We start from the raw sequence: 27,004 nt of genomic DNA, 5'->3' as shown, positions 1-27,004 counted from the left end.
CACAGGATATTCAGAAACAGGTGTGAACACAAGCCAAAATACACGGACCAAGATACTAACAGAGATCCCAAGCCAGACAGGAAAAAGTAGTGATGTGAAGACTGAGTGACATAAAACTATGATGATATCATGTTGACTTTTTGGATATCTCCCTTAGTCAGAAAGAAGAGGGATATATACAAACCGACATTTTCCATAAAGAAACAGCTATAAATGTGTACTTGTATGTGACTTCTTTGACTCCTACTTCCACTATAAATGTTAATTAATTTCATGTGGATCAAGCGAATATGCTCAACTTAAGGGTACATTCACACAAGCGGATTTTTGCAGCGTATATAGCTGCGGATCCGCTGGTGAAGGCCCACTCTATGCTGTCTTTACATGTGCCTGCTCGTAGCGGCAATACGCAGGGAGAACGTCCACCGCGCACACATCGCTGCAGTGTGTCTGCTCGTCGTGGCGTATTGCCGCTACGAGCAGGCACATGTAAAGACAGCATAGAGCAGGCCTTCACCAGCGGATCCGCAGCGTAAAATATGCTGTAAATCCGCCCGTGTGAACGTACCCTAACAGTGTTTTGAATACTGTGCCAAAAAATTTGAAGAAAGGTTTCTTAGTAAAGGATATGGTTGTTATTTAATTAAGAGAGGCTAAACAGAGCAAGAAGCAGTGAACTTTTGTCAAATTCTAAGGACAAAAAAGAATATAAGATTTATTACAAACTATCATTCTCAGTGAGACAGGATGTATACATGCATGGAAACATCTTTTTTTTTTTTTTTTCAATAAAATGAATTTTTTTCCCCAAATTTTACATTTTTTACAAGGAGTAATAGAAAAAAATGCCCCCCAAAATTTGTAACACCATTTCTTCTGAGTATGGAAATACCTACGGGCGAACAACAATGATCAGAAGAGAAGGCGCGCCATTGAGCTTTTGGAGAGAGAGTTTGTTTGGAATGGAAGTCGGGGGCCATGTGTGTTTACAAAGCCCTCATGGTGCCAGAAAAATGGACCCCCCACATGTGACCCCATTTTAGAAACTACACCCCTCACAAAATGTAATAAGGGGTGCATTGAGCATTTGCACCCCACTGGCGTTTGACAGATATTTGGAATTACATTTTTCATTTTCACGGACCACTGTTCCAAAAATCTGTCAGACATCTGTAGGGTGTAAATGCTCACTGCAGCCCTTATTACATTATGTGAGGGGTGTAGTTTCCAAAATGGGGACACATTTGGGGGGGGAGGGTCCATTCTCCTTGCACCATGGGAGCTTTGTAAACACACAAGGCCTTCAATTCCGGACAAATTTTCTCTCCAAAAGCCCAATGGTGCTCCTTCTCTTCTGGAGCACTTTAAATCCACATATGAGGTATGTTCTTACTCAGAAGAAAGAGGGTTACTACACCCCTTGTTACGTCTAGTGAGGGGTGTAGTTTCCAAAATGGGGTCACACGTGGGTATTTTTTTTTGGGGGGGTTTATGTCGGAACCGCTGTAAAATCAGCCACCCCTGTGCAAATCACCAATTTAGGAATCAACTGTGTGTACATGTCTCACTCCTGAGCCTTGTTGTGCGCCCGTAGAGCATTTTACGCCCACATATGGGGTATTTCCGTACTCCGGAGAAATTGCATTACAAATTTTGGGGGTCTTTTTTTCCTTTTACCTCTTGTGAAAAGAAGTATGGGGCAACACCAGCATGTTAATGTAAAATGATTTTTTTTTACACTAACAGGCTGGTGTAGACCCCAACTTTTCCTTTTCATAAGCGGTAAAAGGAGAAAAAGCCCCCCAAAATTTGTTATGCAATTTCTCTCAAGTAGGAAATACCCCATATGTGGCCCTTAACTGTTTCCTTGAAATACGACAGGGCTCCGAAGTAACAGAGCGCCATGCATATTTGAGGACTAAATTAGAGATTGCATAGGGGTGGACATAGGGGGATTCTACGCCAGTGATTCACAAACAGGGTGCCTCCAGCTGCTGCTAAACTCCCAGCATGCCTGGATAGTCAGTGGCCGTCCGTAAATGCTGGGAGTTGTTGTTTTGCAACAGCTGGAGGCCCCATTTTGGAAACACTGCCGTACGATACGTTTTTATTGGGGGGAACAGTGTAAGGGGGGTGTATATGTAGTGTTTTACCCTTTATTATGTGTTAGTGTAGTGTAGGGTTTTTAGGGTACATTTGCACTGGCGGCGGTTTACGGTGAGTTTCCTGCTAGCAGTTAGCGATGCTGTGGAAAATTTACCGCAGCTCAAACTTGAAGCAGGAAACCCTCTGTAAACCTGCTCGTGTGAACGTACCCTGTACATTCACATGGGGGGGGGGCAAACCTCAAGCTGTTTCAAAACTACAACTCCCAGCATGCACTGACAGACTGTGCTTGTTGGGAGTTGTACTTTTGCAACAGCTGGAGGAAAATTGGTTGGAAAACCTTCAGTTAGGTTCTGTTACCTAACTCAGTATTTTCCAACCAGTGTGCCTCCAGCTGTTGCAAAACTACAACTCCCAGCATGTACTGATCACCGAAGGGCATGCTAGGAGATGTAGTTATGCAACAGCTGGAGGTACGCAACTACAACTCCCAGCATGCTGAGACAGCTGTTTGGGCATGCTGGGAGTTGTAGTTTTGCAAGATCTGAAGGGCCACAGTTTAGAAACCAGTGCGCAGTGATCTCCAAACTGTGGCCCTCCAGGTGTTGCACAACTACAAATCCCAGCATGCACTGACAGACCGTGCATGCTGGGAGTTGTACTTTTGCAACAGCTGGAGGCACATTGGTTGGAAAACCTTCAGTTAGGTTCTGTTACCCAACTCAGTATTTTCCAACCAGTGTGCCTCCAGCTGTTTCAAAACTACTCCCAGCATGCTGGGAGATGTAGTTATGCAACAGCTGGAGGTACGCAACTACAACTCCCAGCATACCGAGACAGCTGTTTGCTGTTTGGGCATGCTGGGATTTGCAGTTTTGCAACATCTGGAGGGCTACAGTTTAGAGACCACTTCACAGTGATCTGCAAACTGTGGCCCTCCAGATGTTGCAAAACTACAAATCCCAGCGTGCCCAGACAGGAAACTGCTGTGGGGGCATGCTGGTGATATGGCTTTTATCAGTGCTCTTGTAGCTATCTTACTCCCGGCCAAATCCGTATACAGAATCTATATACCAAAGTATAGCAAAGTAAATCAAACAGAGCCACGTCAGTTTCAAATGCTTCTCTGCCTTTAGTCAGTCCTTCACTTGGCTATATTACCTCTGTAATTAGCATTTATTACTACTATGCCTTTCCTGAACAGTTTCGCGGGCTTGTTTGTTCAAAAGGCTTCACACAATGGGAGGGGGGAGACCGGGAGGAGCAGATGAGGAGTAGGATTGTCCTCGTGGTATTCTGCTTCCTCTACACGATGGTGGAGGCAAGATGGGAGAGAGCAGATGGGGGAGGGGGCTCCTAAATGAACATTTTACATAAAAAAATATGTACATCTATTACACTGGGAGTTGTAATTTTGCAAGATCTAGAGGGCCAAAGTTTAGAGACCACTGCACAGTGATCTCCAAACTATAGCCCTCGAGCTATTGCAAAACTACAAATCCCAGCATGCTCACACAGCAAACAGCTGGCTGGACTTGCTGGGAGTTGTAGTTTTGCAACATCTGGACGGCTACAGTTTAGAGACCACTATATAATGGTCTCAAACTGTAGCCCTCCAGATGTTGCTAGGCAACTCACCCGCTTCCGTAGGATCCAGGGAGCCGCATCACCGTCCTCTTTTGGCGCCGATCGTCACCCGCTGCCGCCGCCGATCGTCGCCTCCGCTGCCGCCGATGGGTGAGTGGATCTTCGGACGGTGCCCTTTGGTTTCCCCGTTCTGCCACGCCTATTGTGGGTGGGCAGAATGGGGAAACCGAAAGTTAACCCCCCCACCCCCGATCTGCTATTGAGCATTGGCACTGGATGCCTGCTGAATGATTTTAGCAGTGATCCTGGTCCGATCACTGCCCGGCAAGGGGTAGTGATCGGAAATGCGGAGAACGTACAGGTACGCCCTCCGTCCTTAAGTACCTTGACGCGAGGGTGTATCCATACGCCCTCTGTCCCCAACAGTTAAATCATTTTAGTGCGGCTGCAAACTTGTTTGTAGGTTGAGTTATAACTATGGCCCAGATTTATCAAACTGTGAGAGAAAAAGTGGAGAGATTTTTCCACAGCAACCAATTAAAGCCCAGCTAACGAGTTCTGGTAAAGTGAAAGCTGAGCTGTGAGTGGTCATTATGGGAAAATCACTCTATTTTTTCTCTCACACAGTTTGATAAATCTGGGCCAACTTAAAGGGGTATTCCAGGCCAAAACTTTTTTTTTTATATATCAACTGGCTCCGGAAAGTTAAACAGATTTGTGAATTACTTCTATTAAAAAATCTTAATCCTTCCAATAGTTATTAGCTTCTGAATTTGAGTTGCTGTTTTCTGTCTAACTGCTTTCTGATGACTCACGTCCCAGGAGCTGTGCAGCTCCTATGGGGATATTTTCCCATCATGCACAGCTCCCAGGACGGGACATCATCATTGAGTAGTTAGACAGAAAACTTCAGAAGCTAATAACTATTGGAAGGATTAAGATTTTGTAATAGAAGTAATTTACAAATCTGTTTAACTTTCCGGAGCCAGTTGATATATAAAAAAAAGTTTTTGCCTGGAATACCCCTTTAATCCTTTTTCCATAGGGATTGGGCTTTGGGCTTGTGCCTTGCATTCAGCTCTGCAATGTACTGCACTCTACCTTCCAAACAGACTGAATACGATTTTGTTTTTAGTACAATACTTCCATATTTGGGGCCTCATTTAAAATGTTTCCATGGCCACACTCTGCCTACCACCAGCCATAACCGACAGCTGTTCCTTTTGTTTTCCCCTCAACCCCTTAAGGACCATGGGTTTGCACCTACAGACTCATATGAGAGCTTATTTTTTGCGCCACTAATTGTACTTTGTAATGACATCCATCAGTTCCTCACAAAATTTACAGCAAACCCAGAAAAAAACATTTGTGGGGAAGAATTGGGAAAACATTTTTTGTAAATTTTGGGGTCTTCCAGATACCATATATTTATTGTAGGTCCATATGGTTACAATGATACCAAACTTATATAGGTTTTTCTTTATTTCAATACTTAAAAAAAAAATTATAACGACATGCACCAAAATTAGTATGTTTAAAATTGTCCTTTTCTGACCCCTATAACTTTTTTATTTTTCCGTATACGGGGTGGTATGAGGGCTAATTTTTTGCTCGCTATGATCTTTTTTGGGCTGCCATTTTTGTTTTGCTGGAACTTTTCGATAGTTTTTATACCTTTTATACCTTTTTTACGTATACGCCATTGACCTTGCGGTTTAATTAACATTATATTGTTATAGTTCGGACATTTACGCACACGGCAATACCACATATGTTTATTTTTATTATGTTTTTATATTTTTTATATGGAATTTTGGAAAACTTTATTAAACTTTTTTTTTTACACTTTATTAGTCCCCTTAGGGGACTTTTAGGAGAAGTCATTAGATTTCTCATACAGATCAATGTGGTTTCATAGAACCACATTGAATTGTGTGATCTGCTCTCCATTGGTCCTACCAGGCTTTATCAATGGGAGAGCCGCAGCAGCAGAGCAGCTACATCCACAGTGGATCGCCCCCCTGAGATCACACTGCTGGGGGGCAATCCACCCCACTGGACCACCAGGGAGTGTTCACAGCTTCCTTTAGACACCACTGTCAACTTTGACAGTGGCGATCTAAAGGGTTAATAGACGGTCGCGCCAATTACCGCATGTCGGCTATTAACGTCGGCCCCCAGCTAGAGGAATCAGCTGAGGGCCATCCAGTATGACCTGGTTATGGCCTGCGCCATACCTGGTTAACGCCACATGGACGAGTATACACGTCCATGGTCGTTAACCAGTTAAACAAGCATTATGGGATTGCCTGTGTTAACTGATGAATTGAGATCTGTTTGTGTTCCTGCTATTGACTAAAAGAAAACAAAAACAAAGTAACCTATAATTTTCTTTTGCTGGTATAATACTGCTTTCCATAGAAACAGGGAATGTGTTGGCAGATAAGAATCATTTTGCTCAACTAGTCTGCCCAATATTCTGAATACTATTAACCCCTTAAGGACCCAGGACGTACGGGGACATCCCCGCACCCTGGGCTTTAAGGACCCAGGACGTCCCCGTATGTCCTGGCGATTTCCGGTCCCTGCCGTGCGCCGGGCAGAGATCGGAACCGGATGCCTGCTGAAATGCTTCAGCAGGCATCCAGGGCAAACGCCGAGGGGGGCCATGTAGGCCCCCCATGTCGGCGATCGTCGCAAATCGCAAGGGAAATCGCCCCTGCGATCTGCGGCGATACCGGGCTGATCGGGTCTCTGGGACCCGACCGCCCGGTAATTTTGCATGATCCCGGTTGTTACAGACAGCCAGGACCATGCTAAAATATAGGAGCGAGGTGGCAAGCCTGCCACCTCCTCCTATCCCCTGCGATCCGTCGGTTAGCTAACCAACCAATCGCAGGGGGGGGGGCGGTTACTTCCTCCCGCCCTGCCCGGCCCCTGTAAGTCCGGAGAGGACAGGAGAAAGACCGGAGGACGCGGCGGGGGAAAGGGGAGTGCTGGGGCCCGGCCCCGGTACTTACCTCGTCCCTGAAGACCTGGATCCCGGCGATGAAGACGGCGGCAGCGGCGACAGATGAGTTCCTCTTCAGCCGCGGTCGGGCCCTTTACAGCAATGCACGTCGCCGTAAAGCGACATGCATTGCTGTAATGGCTGTCTGGGCATGCTGGAAGTTGCAGTTTTGCAACATCTGGAGGTCCACAGTTTGGAGACCACTGTGCCCTTCCAGATGTTGCAAAACTACACATCCTCAGCGTGCCCTTACTGTCCAGGCATGCTGGGAGTTGTAGTTCTGTAACATCTGGCCCTTCAGATGTTGCAGAACTACAACTCCCAGCATGCCTGGACAGTTTTGGCATACTGGGAGTTGTAGTTTTGCAACATCTGGAAGGGCACAGATTGGGAGCCACTGTATTAGTGGTCTGCAAACTGTAGTCCTCCAGATGTTGCAAAACTACAACTTCAAGCATGCTGGGAGTTGTAGTTCGGCAACATCTGGCTCTAAAGATGTTGCCGAACTACTACTTCCAGAATGCCTGAGAATGTTTGGGAGTTGTGGTTTTGCAACAACTGGAGGCACACTGGTTGGAAAACATTGTCTGTTTCCTAACTCAGTGCTTCCCAACACGTGTGCCTACAGATGTTGCAAAACTATAACTACCAGCATGCACTGATAGACTGTGCATGCTGGGAGTTATAGTTTTGCAACAGCTGGAGGTCCCCCCCCCCCCCCCTGTTAATGTACAGGGTACATTCACATGGGCAGGGGGCTTACAGTGAGTATCAGGCTGCAAGTTTGCGATGCAGCAAATTTTGCGCGGCAGCTCAAACTCGCAGCGGGAAACTCGCTGTAATCCCCCACCCGTGTGACTGTACCCTAAAAACACTACACTACACTAACACAAAATAAAATAAAAAGTAAAAAACACTACATATACACATACCCCTACACAGCCCCTCCCCTCCCCAATAAAAATGAAAAATGTCTGGTACGCCACTATTTCCAAAATGGAGCCTCCAGCTGTTGCAAAACAACAACTCCCAGTATTGCCGGACAGCCGTTGACTGTCCAAGCATGCTGGGAGTTTTGCAACAGCTGGAGGCACCCTGTTTGGGAATCACTGGCGTAGAATACCCCTATGTCCACCCCCATGCAAATCCCTAATTCAGGCCTCAAATGCGCATGGCGCTCTTACTTTGGAGCCCTGTCGTATTTCAAGGCAACAGTTTAGGGCCACATATGGGGTATCGCCGTACTCGGGAGAAATTGCCTAACAAATTTTGTGGGGCTTTTTCTCCATTAACCCCTTATGAAAAGGTAAAGTTGGGGTCTACACCAGCATGTTAGTGTAAAAAAATAAATTTTTTACACTAACATGCTGGTGTTGCCCTATACTTTTTGACAAGAGGTAAAAGGGAAAAAAGCCCCCAAAATTTGTAATGCAATTTCTCCCGACTACTGAGATACCCCATATGTGGGCGCAAAGTGCTCTGGGGGTGCACAACAAGGCCCAGAAGGGAGAGTGCGCCATGTACATTTGAGGGGATTTGCACAGGGGTGGCTGATTGTTACAGCAGTTTTGACAAACGCAAAAAAACAAAACCCCACATGTGACCCCATTTCGGAAACTACACCCCTCACGGAATGTAATGAGGGGTGCAGGGAGAATTTACACCCCACTGGTGTCTGACAGATCTTTGGAACAGTGGGCTGTGCAAATAAAAATTTTCGTACAGCCCACTGTTCCAAAGATCTGACAGACACCAGTGGAGGGGGTAAATGCTCACTGTACCCCTTGTTACGTTCCTCAAGGAGTCTAGTTTCCAAAATGGTATGCCATGTGGGTATTTTTTGCTGTTCTGGCACCATAGGGGCTTCCTAAATGCGACATGCCCCCGAGCAAAATTTGCTCTCAAAAAGCCAAATATGACTCCTTCTCTTCTGAGCATTGTAGTTCGCCCGTAGTGCTCTTCAGGTCAACATATGGGGTACCTCCATACTCAGAAGAGATGGGGTTACAAATTTTTGGGGGTATTTTCTAATATTAACCCTTGCAAAAATGTGAAAATTGGGTGGAAACACACATTTTAGTGAAATTTTTGTTTTAGATATGCAAAGTCGTGAAACACCTGTGGGGTATTAAGGCTCACTTTATTCCTTGTTACGTTACTCAAGGCGTCTAGTTTCCAAAATGGTATGCCATGTGTTTTTTTTTTGCTGTTCTGGCACCATAGGGGCTTCCTAAATGCAACATGCCCCCCAAAAAACCATTTCAGAAAAACGTACTCTCCAAAATCCCCTTGTCGCTCCTTCGCTTCTGAGCCCTCTACTGCGCCCGCCGAACACTTTACATAGACATATGAGGTATGTGCTTACTCGAGAGAAATTGGGCTACAAATATAAGTATACATTTTCTCCTTTTACCCCTAGTAAAAATTCAAAAATTGGGTCTACAAGAACATGCGAGTGTAAAAAATGAAGATTGTGAATTTTCTCCTTCACTTTGCTGCTATTCCTGTGAAACACCAAAAGGGATAAAACACTTACTGAATGTCATTTTGAATACTTTGGGGGGTCCAGTTTTTATAATGGGGTCATTTGTGGGGTATTTCTAAGATGAAGACCCTTCAAATCCACTTCAAACCTGAACTGGTCCCTGAAAAATTGTGAGTTTGGAAATTTTGTAAAAAATTGGAAAATTGCTGCTGAACTTTGAAGCCCTCTGATGTCTTCCAAAAGTAAAAACACGTCAATTTTATGATGCAAACATAAAGTGGACATATTGTATATGTGAATAAAAAAAATTATTTGGAATATCCATTTTCCTTACAAGCAGAGAGCTTCAAAGTTCGAAAAATGCAAAATTTTCAAATTTTGGGATTTTTCACCAAGAAAGGATGCATGTATCGACAAAATTTTACCACTATGTTAAATTAGAATATGTCACGAAAAAACAATCTCGGAATCAGAATGATAAGTAAAAGCATTCCAAAATTATTAAAGTTTAAAGTGACAGTGGTCAGATGTGCAAAAAATGGCCGGGTCCTAAGGTGTAAAATGGCTGGGTCCTTAAGGGTTTTTCTGTTTTTGCACTTTCGTTTCTTCCTCATCACCTTCTAAAAATCACAACACTTTTCATTTTGCACATACAGACCAATTTAATTTTACTACTTAGAAAAAACTTATAACTACATCCACAAAAATTAGTATGTGTAAAATTATCTTCTGACCCCTATAACTTTTTTTCTTTCCATATACAGTATGAGGGCTAATGTATGTATGTATGTGAAGTTTTTATCGCTACCATCTTTGTTTTGATGGGACTTGATAGCTTTTTATGAAAAAATTTTAGGGCATACAAAGTGACCAAAAATACGCAATTTTGGACTTTGGAATTTCTTTACGTGTACGCCATTAACTGTGCGGTTTAATTAACATTATATTTTTATGGTTTTGATGTTTACACATGCGGAGATACCACATATGTTTATTTTTAATATGTTTACATACTTTTTATATGGAATTTGGGAAAAGGGGGGCGATTCAAACTTTTAATATTGAAGGGGTTAATGGGTGTTATTTTAAACTTTTTATTTAATTCTTTTTTTTTTTTTTTACACTTTTAGTCCCCTTAGGTGACTTTTAGGAGGAATCAGTAGATTTATCATACAGATTAATGTGGTTCCATAGAACCACATTGATCTTTGTGCTCTGCGCTTGACTGATAAAGCCTGGTTCCGCCAGGCTCTATCAATCTCAGAGCTATGGACGAGCAGGAAGCAGAGGTAAGCCCTCCGACTTCCTCCACAGTGCACCGCCCCCCCCCCCACGATCACCCTGCGGGGGCGCGTCCCACCCTACTGGTGTCCCTTTTGACGGCGATCTAAAGGGTTAATAGCCGGCCGCAGCGATCGCCACATGTCACCTATTAACGGCAGCCCCCAGCTACAGGAGTCAGGGGGATACAGGGGCTGGAGCACCATGATGTCACGGTCCCTCCCCCTCATGATGTCACGCCCCCCCTCAATGCAAGTCTATGGCAGGAGGCATGGCAGCCACGGAGGGGCGTGGTTGCCATGCCCCCTCCCATAGACTTGCATTGAGGGGACGGGGTGTGATGTCATGAGGGGGCAGGCCATGACATCATGATACTCCAGCCCCTGAATCGCCCCTTAATCAGGCACGGAGCAAAGTTTGCTCCATGCGGCAGATGACACGGCGTGCTGCAGAAGAGATTCCTTTGGATAGGAGATAAGATGTCTAGGGACAGAGTACCCCTTTAAAAGCTTCTATCATATCCCCTTTGTTAAGTTCATTTAACCTTTCCTGCTAAGTTTTATTTTGCAATCTGTGATGTCCTAGTACAAGTACATGGTCCTGTACTCCCTTTAGGCCCTGTCAGGTTGAGTCCCTCAGTGACCTGGGGGCTCTCCTGCAGGGTCTCCCCTTGTTCTCCTGTTGGTTTAATAAATGTATGTATGTTCCTTTAATGTATAGACAGGATCCTATGTCTAGATAGTGTCAAGGACCTGTGGGAGGTCTAAAGGACCTGTATGTAAGTTGGTCACATGATCTGTTGTCACATGTACTCCCAGAGAGCACCAGCTTTAACCTATGACCCACAGCTTGACCAATGGGCTTTAGTCCAGCCCCCCACAATATAAAGGGGTGGCCATTTGCAATTCAGGCTCTTTGCAATTCTCTCTTTGAGCTAAGTGCTCTTAGCTTCATCACCAAAGTCTTTGCTGTAGCAGCTACCAGAGATCTCCGGAGAAGTGTTCTGCATCTGGAGTATGCCACAAGCTACAAGTCTCTCCAGTAAGTCTACAAGTTTATGTCTGCTGTCACTACAACTAGTAATTAACTTGACTTGACTATGTGCAGGACTTGACAAGTATTGGTCCAGCAAGCAGCGAGGTCCTCTGGGTACTGGCCACCTCTCTGGGAAATCTGGCCTTAGCTGTGAATATAATTACACGTGTCTTCTATTCAGTAAAGCCTCTGTTTGACCATAACTGGTTGTGGACTCTTTATTCACTACTAGCCCGTGGGCTAGCAGAGAATCCGGGCGTGTGGTGTTCTGGAACCCAAAAACTGTCATCACGAACACATAGGGGTTAATATCATCCGACCCCCAGGGTTAATAAAATCAGATTCCACCACTCACAGCGCAACAACCGTGGTCCCGCCATTCACCCGGTGGGACACCACAATCTTGGCGTCACGAACAGGATATGGGTGTGTGCCTTAACCACTCAGCTACCGCAGGCAACAGTATGCGGGTGTGTGCCGAAGGCAAGTTTCCTCAAGTCCTACCCCCCAAGTCTGAACTGTGTCTAATACCAAGTCGCATGTCTTTGCAATAAAGTGTGTCATTGAAATAAGTGTGTCATTGAAATAAGTTTATGTGCGAGCGCTGAAGAACTAGTGGGGGAGGTGAAGTTTACAGTAGATTTACGATGTGCAAGATAAGAACGGAAATGATGTTGCGTGCCAAAATGTCTGTTGTACCTGAAAGGGTTAAAGATCTGCCAGAGAAGCATGCCAGAGATTACCGCCAAGGCGAGCGTCCCTCCCCCGGGCATGGAAACAATGTCGTAGTGTCCAGCCCTAAGTGGAACTTGAATGGTCCGCCCCCTGTTGCCAGGGGAGTGGATGAAGAAGATGCACCGCCGTGCTGCTTCCGGTCCCAGGCCCCGCTGATTACATCATTCCGGCTGGCAGCCATCTTGTCGGAGACCAATATAAAAGGCAAGACGGAGTTTGAACTCTTCAGTCCACAGGAAGTGCGAAAGAAGAGCAGCAAGATGGCGGAGTCACAGGAATACACGTGCACCGAGAGTCCCAAGATTGAACCGGAGGATCGGATGATTGCCGCAGCGAAGATGTTTCACCAGCCATTGGAGCGTCTGCATCGATTGTCCCTGGGGTCCGACGACGCCAGCCTGAAGGTGCCGTTACCCGAATCCGACGGCGAGTAGGCCGCAGCACCGGCAGAGGAGACGCCGGAAGCTTCCGGATGGCCGTCACCCGTGACACTGTCACTTCATCACCGCAGCTGGGGTTCCTAGGCTGAGATCCCAACGGAGTCTGATGTGAGTACCGCGGCGGCAGCCAATTTTTCTACTCCCTTCTCTTCCAGCCCTGAGCCAGTAACCTAGGCCCCACAGCCTACAGCATGCCCTCAGTCCTTACAGCCATCAGTATGTCCACCGTCACAACCGCTGCCTAAGTGCCTGTTCAGTGATAAGCCGAGTATTAACAAATTCATGCGGGAGCATCTACTTCCCTTGCCCGGGAAGTCTCTACCCTCAGTCCCTCCGGCCCAATCCGAAAAGGCCCAAAGAGATGCCGAGGTGGCCTCCACTAATGAGGAACTGAGGGCCCAGAAGCTGCAGAGATACGGGCCAAAGCTGCTTCCATTTGAAGAAAGACAGCAGCAGCAGGACACGAAGAAGCTAGAGGCACTGTACATCCGCCGACTTTAGCATCCCCAAGAGGGTGAGCCACCCCTCGAGCGCCGACGCACTACAGTGATTAAATTTGACCGTGTCCGGGGATTCGGCACCATCATGGACGTCACCATGGAGGGACTCTCCTAGTCAACAGGAGTGCTGTACAGAGAGACTATCTCCGCCCCCCCCCCCCCCCCATAAAGACACTCTTTAACCTCTTGAGGACTCTGAGCCCGGTCCCGGTGTTTAAAACGAGGTCACTCTGTGACCCTGGGCTAATAGCGCGGCACTGATCGTTGTTCTGCGCGCTATTAACTGTTCAGATGTGGCGATAAAAGTTGACCGCCGCGTCTGAAAGTGAAAGTAAACGCTGTCCCGATCAGCAAGGACGCGAGCGGAGACCCCCTTACCTTGCTCCGTCGAGTCCGATCTGGGTTTGATTGCTCCAAGCCTGAGCTACAGGCTTGAGCAATCGAGCCCCTATCTCGCTGATCCATGCAAAGCTATGGCTTTGCAGGGATCAGGGTAAAAGGTCAGTGTGTGCAGTGTTATAGGTCCATATGGGAGCAATAGCACTGCAAAAAAAAAAGGGAGAAAAAAAAAGTTAACAAAGGTCATTTAACCCCTTCCCTAATAAAAGTTTGAATCACCCCCCTTTTCCCATAAAAAGAAAAAAAACTGTGTAAATAAAAATAAACATATGGAGTATCGCAGCGTGCGTAAATATCCAAACTATAAAAATATATAGTTATTTAAACCGGACGGTCAATTGCATACGCGCAAAAAAATTCCAAAGTCCAACATAGCGTATTTTTGGTAACTTTTTCTATCATAAAAAAATGAATAAAAAGCGATCAAAAAGTCCCATCAATGCAAAAATTGTACGGATGAAAGCTTCAGAACACGGCGCAAAAAATGAGCCCTCATACCGCCCCGTACACGGAAAAATAAAAAAGTTATAGGGGTCAGAAGATGACAATTTTAAACGTATAAATTTTCCTGCATTTAGTATGACAAAATCAAACCTACCGTATTTATCGGGGTATACCACGCTCCGGCCTATAACACGCACCCTAATTTTACCAAGGATATTTGGGTAAAAAAAAGTTTTTTACCCAAATATCCATGGTAAAATGAGGGTGCGTGTGTGCGCGTGTATACCCAGATACACCCCCAGGAAAGGCAGGGGGAGAGAGGCCGTCGCTGCCCGCTTCTCTCCCCCTGCTTTTCCTGGGGTCTAGAGCCCTGCTGCTGGCCCTTCTCTCCCCCTGGCTATCGGCACCGCTGCCCGTTCTGTCCCCCTGACTATCGGTGCCGGCGCCCCATTGCCGGCGCCGACAGCCAGGGGGAGAGAAGGGGCAGCGGCACCCATTGCCGGCGCCGCTGCCCCGTTGCCTCCCCCCATCCCCGGTGCCAGAATTACCTGTTGCCGGGGTCGGGTCCGCGCTGCTGCAGGCCTCCGGCGTGCGTCGTTGCTATGCACGGCGCGGCGCACTAACGTCATGCGCCTCACCGTGCAGCGCATAGCAACGACGCAGGGGACGCACGCCGGAGGCCTGCAGCAGCGCGGACCCGACCCGGCAACAGGTAATTATGCCACCGGGGATGGGGGGAGGCAACGGGGCAGCGACGCGGCAATGGGTGCCGCTGCCCCTTCTCTCCCCCTGGCTGTCGGCGCCGCTTCTCTCCCCCTGGCTATCGGCGCCGGCAATGGGGCGCCAGCACCGATAGTCAGGGGGACAGAACAGGCAGCGGCGCCGATAGCCAGGGGGTGAGAAGGGCTGGCAGCAGGACTCTAGAACCCAGGAAAGGCAGGGGGAGAGAAGCGGGCAGCGACGGGGGTGTATCGGCGTATAACACGCACATAGACTTTAGGCTTTAAAAATTTTAGCCTAAAAAGTGCGTGTTATATGCCGATAAATACGGTATATAAGTAGGATATCATTTTAACCGTATGGACCTACAGAATAAAGATAAGGTGTAATTTTTACTGAAAAATGCACTGCGTAGAAACGGAAGCCCCCAAAATTTACAAAATGACATTTTTTCTTCAATTTTGTCACACAATAAATTTTTTTAAAAGTTTCGCCGTAGATATTTTGATAAAATGACTAATGTCACTGCAAAGTATTGGTGGTGCAAAAAATAAGCCATCATATGGAATTTTATAAGCAAAATTGAAAGTGTTATGATTTTTAGAAGGTGATGAGGAATAAATGAAAATGCAAAAACGGAAAAACGCTGAGTCCTTAAGCGGTTAAAGAGTGGGGACATCATTAAATACACCCCAGTGAAAAGCTTGCAAGGGGAATGGGCAGCTGCTGTTACCAGACCAGTAAACCCTACTCAAATCCTGTTTGCCTAGTTCCCCTCTGAAGATTGGGATTCAGATACCTTTGGGCTCTTCCCTCCAAATGTTAAAGGAGCAGTCGTCCAGGAGGAGTATCCTGATCCACCAGCGATGGATTCCAAGTATCAAAGTCGTTCCAGTCAAGGTTCCTGTACAGATAAGCCCAGGCCTACTCCTAGGAGCGAGGAATTTTGGCCTGATCATCGGGCACCAACTCATGTACCATGGCCTACTCCAGCTGTCAAGGAGGTTTGGCCTAACCAACGGGTACTCATGGAAGTGCCTAGGAATACTCCTGCAGTTGCGGAGGTTTGGCCTGAAGAGCAGGCACCAACAAGTAATTCCTCTGTAGCGCAAGCCGCTGCAGTGCAAGTGGTGGTTACAGTTAGTCCCACCATCACTAATTCCAGTCTGTCCCACGTGTCCTGGGACACCCATATTGACTGCATGCAAGGGACCCAGTCTAGCAACCCTAGGTACATCTCTCAGTCTAGGACCCCACCTGGAAGGAGAGTCTGGGAAAGAAAATTTCCAGAAAGAAAGAAATCTGCTTAAGTTGTGTACAGTAAAATACCTAACTTGGTAGTAAGACTAACTGTCTGTTGTGCAGTAGCACTTTTGTTGTTTCAGGTTTCCAGCAACAGTTCAAGATACGTGCCTGACAAGACTTTGTCAAAAAAAGTTCTTTCACTTGTAACGTAACCAATCTCGTAAGTCATGTGCCCGGCTTTGGCCGAGAGACTCCTTTCTGTAGGAGATTCTATTAAGTAATGTGCCCAGCATTAGCTGAGAAACTCCTTGTGGTAGGAGATCCTAATTGATCTGAACAAAACAAATGAACTCCTAATGTACATGAACAATTGAGCAGTACATGAACTCTAAAGTAATATATTTTAGTTCAGTAAAAATGGTCAAGGAGGTTCACTGAATTGCCGTAGTCCTAATGTTATGGTCCTACAATGTGTTGTTAATGTCAATGATAAGTAAAAATGTGTAAAGTTATTGTGGGGTGTCCCAGTACAGGTACATTGTGTCAAGGTATTGTAGGCCCTGTCAGATTGAGACCTCCAGTGTCCTGGGGGCTCCCCTGCAGGGAATAAACCATTTCTAATGTGTATTTGCACTGTTATACCTTAATAATCTGTTATTAGGTATCTGTAGCTTTAAGTATGTTACCTAGCAACCTCATGCCTAGTCAGGGTATGTGAGAGTGGAGGACTGAGGGCTAGACTAAACTTTTGTGTAAGGTATTATGTTATTACTTGTATGTAACTTTATTGTTAATCTCAAAGGAGAGACAGACAACTCTATGATCCACAGCTGCCTGGCCAATGGGCTTTAGTTTAGCCTTTCTTCAAAAGGGGTGGCATTTCCTGTGTAGTTCAGTTCAGGAGGAGTTCTGGAGAGTTCTGCACTTCTGGGGAGTTGAGGAGCAGAGTTCAGAAGGGTTCAGAGTTCAAGTGTGGAGAGAAGCTGAGTGGAGTGGAGTGCAGGAGTTCAGGAGAGAAGTTGAGTTCAGAGTGAAGAATCATCAACTCATTTCAGTCAGAGTATAGAGTGGAGAAATATCAAGCCTTTACTTCAGCCTTGATCAGAGAATTCCTAAAGGACAAGTCACTATCCTCCGGCGAAAAGCCGCAAATCTACCGACACTTCAGTAAGTGACTTTAATCTCAAGCCTAATATGGCGCAGAGCTAAAACTCCTAGTCCGGCCGTAAGAGCCAAGCATATATGCAATATCAAGTCCAGGCGCTGCAAGCTGTGTGGTCCTCTAGAGACTGTCTGTTAACCCTTTGGGAGACTTTGGTTGAGCGCTGTGAAGATTGTACCACCTATCTTCAAGTTAGTAAAGCCTCCGTTAAACTGCAACCTAGTGTGGAGTCAATTCTTTCCTTGCTAGCCTGTGGGGAGACAGAGTTCCCCGGACCTGTAATACCCCGGGAGATACCAATGACTACAGTGGCGTCAAGTGACATTAAGGGTTAATACCATCCGACCCTGGGTTAATACCCCCAAGAACCAAGTAGCTAACCCCAGCGTAGCGGTGGCTGCGGACCTCACCCGTGGCCACCACAATTGTACACCAAAAGTCATTGTGTACAGTCATGTATGATGTTTGGTTGTCTCCTTACAGTGGTTTATCCTGACACGGTCCGGAGGAGCATACATTACCCTCATCACCAGCATTTAGTACAAACAAATGTAAATAGTATGTGTAAATATACTACAGTACACATAGTTGTGTACACAGTTAATGTACACATAGTTCAGTATACACAACTCAAGTATGCTTCAGTCACATAAAGTAGTACTGTATCACTCACATTCCCCAGACTACTAAAAGTAACATGTCAAATGTGTCTAATGATTGTATATCATTATGTTCGTGCAAAGGATACCTTCCTGGCCAGTAAGTATTCCTAAAAATAACCTAAAGCACATATTTAGTAAAGATAACGTGAATGTCAAAATGTTATCTATACTAATTGTCTAGCATGGATATGTCTAGAGTAACAAGTAAAAATAGAGTTCTGGAGAGATGTGTTTTTTGCCAAGGGATCCCAGTAGCCAAGGCATTGGGCAGAGAACCTCCGGCAACCCAATCTGCAACTATAAGTCTACAGTTTTAAGTCTAGTCTTGTATGTAATGTCTAGTAAATAATGTCTAGTCATGTACAATTAACAGTTATGCAAGTCAGTAAATGCATAGCGTATTATATCCATAGTCAAAAAAAAGTCAGGTGTGTATAGTTAATTATAACATGCATAGCCCAATTATAAAATGCAAGTCCAGTTGTTAAGTGCATAGAAAAGGTCCTTATGAGTAAATGTATATATGTACATGTTATATATATCTACCAATCCAGTTCAATCTCAAATAGAGCGTATGGACTATTATACAAAGACTCTAATGTTATCCGTTATTTCACCAGCCTGAAATGGACATTAGTGCATAAAATGCCTCAGGACTGCATATGGCCCCGCAGCCACTTCGTTCTTCAAGCCTTACGGAACCTTACGTCGAGGATGACTTATGTTAAGCAAGGGGGTTTGTGATGTCCCAGTACAGGTACATGGTCCTGTACTACCTTTTGGCCCTGTCAGGTTGAGTCCCTCAGTGACCTGGGGGCTCTCCTGCAGGGTCTCCCCTTGTTCTCCTGTTGGTTTAATAAATGTGTGTATGTCCCTTTAATGTATAGACAGGATCCTATGTCTAGATAGTCTCAAGGACCTGTGGGAGGTCTAAAGGACCTGTATGTAAGTTGGTCACATGTTATGTTAAGTCACATGATCTGTTGTCACATGTACTCCGAGAGAGCACCAGCTTTAACCTATGACCCACAGCTTGACCAATGGGCTTTAGTCCAGCCCCCCACTATATAAAGGGGTGGCTGTCACGATTCGGCTTCCAGGTAGTGGATCCTCTGTGTCAGCGAGGGATTGGCGTGGACCGTGCTAGTGGACCGGTTCTAAGAGGCTACTGGTTTTCACCAGAGCCCGCCGCAAAGCGGGATGGTCTTGCTGCGGCAGTAGCAACCAGGTCGTATCCACTAGCAACGGCTCTACCTCGCTGACTGCTGAGAAGGCGTGGGACAGAAGGACTAGGCAGAGGCAAGGTCAGACGTAGCAGAAGGTCGGGGGCAGGCGGCAAGGTTCGTAGTCAGGATGGGTAGCAGAAGTTCAGGTACACAGGCTTTGGACACACTAAACGCTTTCACTGGCACAAGGCAACAAGATCCGGCAAGGGAGTGCATGGGAGGAGATCAGATATAGCCAGGGAGCAGGTGGAAGCCAATTAAGCTAATTGGGCCAGGCACCAATCATTGGTGCACTGGCCCTTTAAGTCTCAGAGAGCTGGCGCGCGCGCGCCCTAGAGAGCGGAGCCGCGCGCGCCAGCACATGACAGCAGGGGACCGGGACGGGTAAGTGACCTGGGATGCGATTCGCGAGCGGGCGCGTCCCGCTGTGCGAATCGCATCCCCAACGGCCAAGACAGTGCAGCCCTCCCGGTCAGCGGGACTGACCGGGGCGCTGCAGGGAGAAAGACGCCGTGAGCGCTCCGGGGAGGAGCGGGGACCCGGAGCGCTAGGCGTAACAGTACCCCCCCCCCTTAGGTCTCCCCTTCTCTTTGTCCGGTAACTGCCTCCCCTGGGATGAGGACACCGGGAAAGAATGGAGGGTTTCCTCAACGGCAGGCAGTACAGCAGGAGTGGGAATGGGGAGGGAGGGCAGAGGGCGAGGCCTGGCACGGGGCAGTGTGACACCAGGACGGGGGCCATGGGGAGGCACAGAGGCTTGCCTGACGGGACTGGGAGGGGGGGAGAGGCACTTCCTGTGGCAGGCAGAGTCCCAGTTCCTGATCTCCCCGGTGGTCCAATCAATGGTGGGGGAATGAAGCCGGAGCCAAGGCAGACCGAGGAGGACCTCAGAGGTACAGTTGGGGAGAATGAAGAACTCAATCCTCTCAAGGTGGGGTCCAATAGACATGAGGAGGTACTCTGTGCGGTAACGCACGGTGCAGTCCAATCTGGCTCCGTTGACCGCGGAAATGTAGAGCGGCTTGACGAGACGGGTCACCGGGATGCTGAATTTATTAACAAACGACTCCAAAATAAAATTTCCAGAGGCACCGGAGTCCAAGCAGGCCACGGCTGAGAGGGAGGAGTTGGCTGAAGAAGAAATCCGCACGGGTACCGTGAGACGTGGAGGAGCAGACTTGGAACCAAGAGACGCCACACCCACGTGAGCTGGGTGCGTGCGTGCGTTTCCCAGGCGTGGAGGACGGATAGGGCAATCCACCAAGAAATGCTCGGTACTGGCACAGTAAAGACAGAGATTTTCTTCCCTACGGCGATTCCTCTCTTCCTGGGTCAGGCGAGACTTATCCACTTGCATGGCCTCCTCGGCGGGAGGCCCAGGCGTAGATTGCAACGGATACTGTGGGAGAGGTGCCCAGAGATCTAAGTCTTTTTCCTGGCGGAGCTCTTGGTGTCGCTCAGAAAAACGCATGTCAATGCGGGTAGCTAGATGGATGAGTTCTTGCAGATTGGCAGGAATCTCTCGTGCGGCCAGCACATCCTTGATGCGACTGGATAGGCCTTTTTTAAAGGTCGTGCAGAGAGCCTCGTTATTCCATGATAACTCGGAAGCAAGAGTACGAAATTGGATGGCGTACTCGCCCACTGAAGAATTACCCTGGACCAGGTTCAACAGGGCAGTCTCGGCAGAAGAAGCTCGGGCTGGCTCCTCGAAGACACTCCGGAGTTCAGTGAAGAAGGCCTGGACTGTGGCTGTGGCAGGATCATTGCGGTCCCAGAGCGGTGTGGCCCAAGACAAGGCCTTTCCTGAAAGAAGGCTTACTACGAACGCCACCTTAGACCGTTCTGAAGGAAACAAGTCCGACAACATCTCCATATGCAGGGAACACTGAGACAAAAATCCACGGCAGAGTTTAGAGTCCCCATCAAATTTGTCCGGCAGGGACAAGCGGAGGTTAGGAGCGGCCACTCGCTGCGGAGGAGGTGCAGGAGCTGGCGGAGGAGATGGTTGCTGCTGTAGCAGAGGCAGAAGTTGCTGTAACATGGCGGTCAACTGCGACAGCTGCTGTCCTTGTTGGGCAATCTGCTGCGATTGCTGAGCGACCACCGTGGGAAGATCAGCGAGACTTGGCAGCGGCACCTCAGCGGGATCCATGGCCGGATCTACTGTCACGATTCGGCTTCCAGGTAGTGGATCCTCTGTGTCAGCGAGGGATTGGCGTGGACCGTGCTAGTGGACCGGTTCTAAGAGGCTACTGGTTTTCACCAGAGCCCGCCGCAAAGCGGGATGGTCTTGCTGCGGCAGTAGCAACCAGGTCGTATCCACTAGCAACGGCTCTACCTCGCTGACTGCTGAGAAGGCGTGGGACAGAAGGACTAGGCAGAGGCAAGGTCAGACGTAGCAGAAGGTCGGGGGCAGGCGGCAAGGTTCGTAGTCAGGATGGGTAGCAGAAGTTCAGGTACACAGGCTTTGGACACACTAAACGCTTTCACTGGCACAAGGCAACAAGATCCGGCAAGGGAGTGCATGGGAGGAGATCAGATATAGCCAGGGAGCAGGTGGAAGCCAATTAAGCTAATTGGGCCAGGCACCAATCATTGGTGCACTGGCCCTTTAAGTCTCAGAGAGCTGGCGCGCGCGCGCCCTAGAGAGCGGAGCCGCGCGCGCCAGCACATGACAGCAGGGGACCGGGACGGGTAAGTGACCTGGGATGCGATTCGCGAGCGGGCGCGTCCCGCTGTGCGAATCGCATCCCCAACGGCCAAGACAGTGCAGCGCTCCCGGTCAGCGGGACTGACCGGGGCGCTGCAGGGAGAAAGACGCCGTGAGCGCTCCGGGGAGGAGCGGGGACCCGGAGCGCTAGGCGTAACAGTGGCCATTTGCAATTCAGGCTATTTGCAATTCTCTCTTTGAGCTAAGTGCTCTTAGCTGTACCACCAAAGTCTTTGCTGAAGTAAGTACCAGAGATCTCAAAAAAAGTGTTCAGCATCTGGAGTACCCCAAAAGCTACAAGTCTCTCCAGTAAGTCTACAAGTTTATGTTTGCTGTCACAACAATTAGTCAAGTCCTGCACATAGTCAAGTCAAGTTAATTACAAGTATTGGTCCAGCAAGCTGTGAGGTCCTCTGGGTACTGGCCAACTCTCTGGGAAATCTGGCCTTAGCTGTGAAGATACTTACACCTGTCTTCTATTCAGTAAAGCCTCTGTTTGGCCATAACTGGTTGTGGACTCTTTATTCACTACTAGCCCATGGGATAGTAGAGAATCCGGGCATGTGGTGTTCCGGAACTCAAAAACCACACTGGCGTCACGAGAACATAGGGGTTAATACCATCCGACCCCCGGGGTTAATAACATCAGATCCCTCCACTCACACCACAACACCCATAGTCCTGCCATTCACCCGGTGGGACACGACAAATCCATGTACTAGTTTAGTAGATCTTCTCTGAACTCTCTCTAGAGTATCTATATCTTTTTGGAGATACAGCCTCCAGTACTGTGCACAATACTCCAAGTGAAGTCTCACCAGTGCTCTGCACAGTGGCATGAGCACTTTCCTCTTTCTACTGCTAATACCTTTCCCTAATCACCCAAGCATTCTGCTAGCATTTCCTGTAGCTCTATGACATTGTCTGCCTACCTTTAAGTCCCTAAATCCCTTTCTGCAGATACTCAGGTTTGGACTGTTTCATATATTCTATATTCGCCCTTGGGTTTTTACCCCGAAAGTGCATTATCTTGCATTTATCCACATAAAATTTTTATTGCCAGAGTTCTGACCATTCCTCTAGTTTACCTAAATCCATTTCCATTTGGTGTATTTCTCCAGGAACATTGGGGGAGATTCATCAAGACTTGTGCAGAGGAAAAGTTGACCAGTCGCCCATAGCAACCAATCAGATTGCTTCTTTTAATTTTGAGTCCTTTTCAAAAATGAAAGAAGTAATCTGATCAACTTTTCCTCAGCACAGGTTTTGATGAATCCCCCTGCTACAAATTTTTGTTTCATCCGCAAAGAGACAAACCTTACCAAGTTAATAAAAAAAATAATATTGCTATTATATTCACAGGAAACATCACCAGCGACTACATTTTTTCATGTTAGTTCAGAAACTAGTTTGTAATCTAGTTTGTAATCCATAGCTAAATGTAGGTTATAAACATTTGTTGCGGACAATCTATAGATTTTCTGTAGCAGAAAATGTGACAAAGGCAGAAACAGATCCAACTGGAAGGGGAAATATGAGACAGTGCTAAAACTTCCTCCTTCTAGCTGGATCCACTTCTGTCTATGGGACATTTTCTGCTACAGAAAATCCACAGAGTATCTGCAATGTGTGTTACAACCCGTAACAAGTGGAGATGTTGCTGTGGAAGATGAATTTGTCCTGAACTTGCATTAGAAACATTACTTTATGTTAGAATGCAGCCTAAAGGGTTAGAGTGCAGTGAATTATTTTTCATAGTACTTCAGACTTTGGGCATGGAATATCAGACTTTTATTATTCTCTATATAACGATCTATAACTATGTCAATAAAGTTCTCTGACAGTATCTACTCAACTATAGCAGTGACCTGTTTTAGACAATGATTGGTTAAGTGGGCATTTCCTGAATATAAACAGTTGTAACAGCAGGGATGAGGGAGGTGAGTATGCATTACTTTATTTTGTTGTTTTTTTTAGAGCACACAATGTAAAAAATGGTTTAGCAAATTTTTACCTTTAATAGATGTGCCCAAGATGATATATTAAATAAGCAATGATGCTAGGTATAAAATATTTAGCAGATTAATGCAAATATGTTATGAAGTATTTGTTAGTTTAATACAATTCCTTTTGACTTACTTATATATGCAATGAAACATAATATGGATAAGTTCAAGTTCCTTTTAAGACTGTGTGAAATCTTATGGATTACATATTTGTACAATTCATAACAACTGAATGAAGGCTACTGCATTTTCCCCAAACCTAAAGGGGACATATCACTTTTTTAACTGATCAAGGCCAGATACTGAAAATATAAGATTAGACTTACCCTGTTGTTTTTGTCTGTCTCACAAACCTCTTCCTTTGTCAAGCCTTGACGCATGAGAGCTTTTAAAATAATTACATTATTGCTATTGCATGCTTTAAACAGAGTAAGCGGTTCAGGACTTGCTAGACTTTCTAAACTATTATAACTATCACTGTCAAGTTCTCCATTTGTAAATTGGCCCCCTTCTTCATTTTCTTCACTATGCTGCCAGTAGCCATGAGTCTCAAGATCTGGTGGATAGAAAGAGTCATCTGAAGCAATGCTGCGAACATCAGAAAAATCATCGTATTCTTCATATTCTTCATCTGTAATTAATTTTGACATGGATGGGGAACTAGAATGATCCAAGGTTGGAACAACTGCAAGAAGCTGTGGTAAAGGGTCCCCGGTGCCCTGCCATATAAGACCATCTTCTTCTTTCTTAACATTTTCGTCATTTACCTCCAGTTCACTTTTTTGCTTTGCTAGGTCAATGGAATTGTTCTCTTCTTCAATTGTAGGCACTTCTGACTTTTGTTTTCCTGTCTTTGCTTCTCCCTCAATTTTCTGTGTCCCAGATATAAGAACCATTTATCTTAAGACAAAGAATGACAATCAGTTAGTTAAAAACAATTCAACGCTATATAACATTAAATATATGTTGTTTTTTTTGGGGGGTTGCTCTTTTTTTTACTCTGTAACAATTAGTCGTCCTTAATGATCTCAATAAGCTATAATAAAAAATACTGCTTAACAAATGATTCACAAACTCCAACATGTAATTTCCCACAAATGTCAAAAAGTATTTGCAAATTTGTATTCTAAAATGCTCGTAAAAGTAACATTTGTATATATATATATATATATATATATATATATATATATATATATAATTACATTTGTTAGATGCAAAAGTTTTGTATAGCTGTTCTGAAAATAAATTAAAGTAAATAAATAAAATAACCATACACCAGTTCTTATACTTACTTTCAGGAATGGAATATGATGCACCCTCTCAGTATGACACCATTGTATTAAAAGCTTAAAGCGAGTTTCCTAAAATATATCCACATTTCTTTTAGGTAAAGGTTTATATGTAAATACTTTTATAAGGAAAAAATATAACATGTAGCAGGTCCTTAGCCTTTGCCTTGAATGGGGAAAAGACATTTGGAGAAGTCCAGCTCCTTAATCCGATCATCATTTCTGAGAAGATTCAGAATCCAGCTTAGTGTGTTGACATCAGAGCACATTTTAAAAGAGATTTAAATGGGAGAGGAGCATCTGTTGATGTTAGGTCCGCAGAGCAAATACAAAAGCATGCAAAACTAGCAGGTGAGAATTTTTATTGTTTCATATTTGATAATTCTGTTTTCTACTGACACATAACTATTATTTTAATACTGTTATTCACTGTCATGTGGCAATAATGTAAATTAATTGTAGTGCAATATGTTTTGTATAGATTATAATCATATTATTTTACATTGTGATTTTTACCTTTTGCATAACAATATGTAATACAATATGTAATTTGTATAAACAATATCATTTAATTATTAAGTTATGTGTAATTTAAGTTATGAATGAAAAGATTTAAAAAAATGAAATTGATTTCGACATTTAAAGTTGTTTAAGTATATTCCATTAAATATTTTATAAATACATGGGTTGTAATTTGACAAATACATCATCTGCAGGATGTCTTTAAGTTTTTCATTTCAAACTAGCTACCTACTTCCTTTACAAAGCTTGTGAAATTTATCAGTTATTAATAAAGCTTGTTTTTACATTGATTAGATATATTTAAGGGGTTATCCACCATAAGGTGATTTTAGTACATACCTGGCAGCCAGTAATGGACATGCTTAAGAAGCATCTGTGCTTGTCTTGGGGCTAAATGGCTATGTTGTGAGATTACTATAACACTGTGGCTATTTTTTTGTGAACTGGGTATTTCCTATTGGAGTTCAGTCTCTTAACCCCTTAAGGACCCGGGCTTTTTCCGTTTTTTCATTTTCAATTTTTCCTCCTTAACTTTAAAAAATCATAACTCTTAAAAATTTTCACCTAAAATTCTATATGATGGCTTATTTTTTGCGTCACTAATTCTACTTTGTAATGACATTAGTCATTTTACCCAAAAATCTACGGTGAAACGGGAAAAAAAATCAATGTGCGACAAAATTTATGAAAAAACACTATTTTGTAAGTTTTGGGGGCTTCCGTTTTTACGCAGTACATTTTTTAGCAAAAATGATACCTTATCTTTATTCTGTAGGTCCATACGGTTAAAATGATACCCTACTTATATAGGTTTGATTTTGTATCACTTCAGAAAAAAATCATGAATACATGCAGGAAAATTTATACGTTTAAAATGGTCATCTTCTGACCCCTATAACTTTTTTATTTTTCTGTGTTCAGGGCGCTACGAGGGCTCATTTTTTGCGCCGTCATCTGAAGTTTTTAGCAGTATCATTTTTGTTCTGATCAGACTTTTTGATCACTTTTTATTCACTTTTTTGTGGTATAAAAAGTGATCAAAAATGCGCTATTTTGGACTTTGGAATTTTTTTGCGCGTACGCCATTAAACGAGCGGTTTAAAAAGCAGTATATTTTTTTCATTCGGACATTTCCGCACGCGGCAATACCACATATGTTTATTTTTATTATTATTTACATAATGTTTTTTTTTATTCTTGGAAATGCCGGGTGATTCAAACTTTTATTAGGGGAAGGGATAATTGAAAGGGTTAATGATTTTTTTACACTTTTCTTATGCAATATTATAGCTCCTATAGGGGGCTATAACATTGCATTAACTGATCTTTAACATTGATTGATCCTACATAGGAATGGATCAATCAGTGTTTTCGGTGATTGAATGCTCAAGCCTGGATCTCAGGCTTGAAGCATTCATTCGGCGATCGGACAGCACA

General features: G+C 45.2%; 1 protein-coding gene across 2 annotated transcripts in view; it reads right to left on the bottom strand.

Annotated features, from left to right (window-relative positions):
- ANKRD33B (ankyrin repeat domain 33B) overlaps positions 1 to 27,004 on the bottom strand; it is a 331,620-nt gene that overhangs the window by 216,293 nt on the left and 88,323 nt on the right. For both annotated transcript variants that reach the window (XM_056520141.1, XM_056520142.1), the window contains one exon: positions 24,083 to 24,656. In XM_056520141.1, coding sequence (XP_056376116.1) covers positions 24,083 to 24,652 — 570 coding nt within the window. In that variant the 5' untranslated portion in view covers positions 24,653 to 24,656. The remainder of the gene's footprint in view (positions 1 to 24,082; positions 24,657 to 27,004) is intronic.

The sequence above is a fragment of the Hyla sarda genome, chromosome 5, assembly GCF_029499605.1.
Source record: "Hyla sarda isolate aHylSar1 chromosome 5, aHylSar1.hap1, whole genome shotgun sequence".
Classification (NCBI taxonomy): Eukaryota; Metazoa; Chordata; class Amphibia; order Anura; family Hylidae; genus Hyla; species Hyla sarda.
This window is presented reverse-complemented; position numbering and strand designations above follow the sequence as displayed.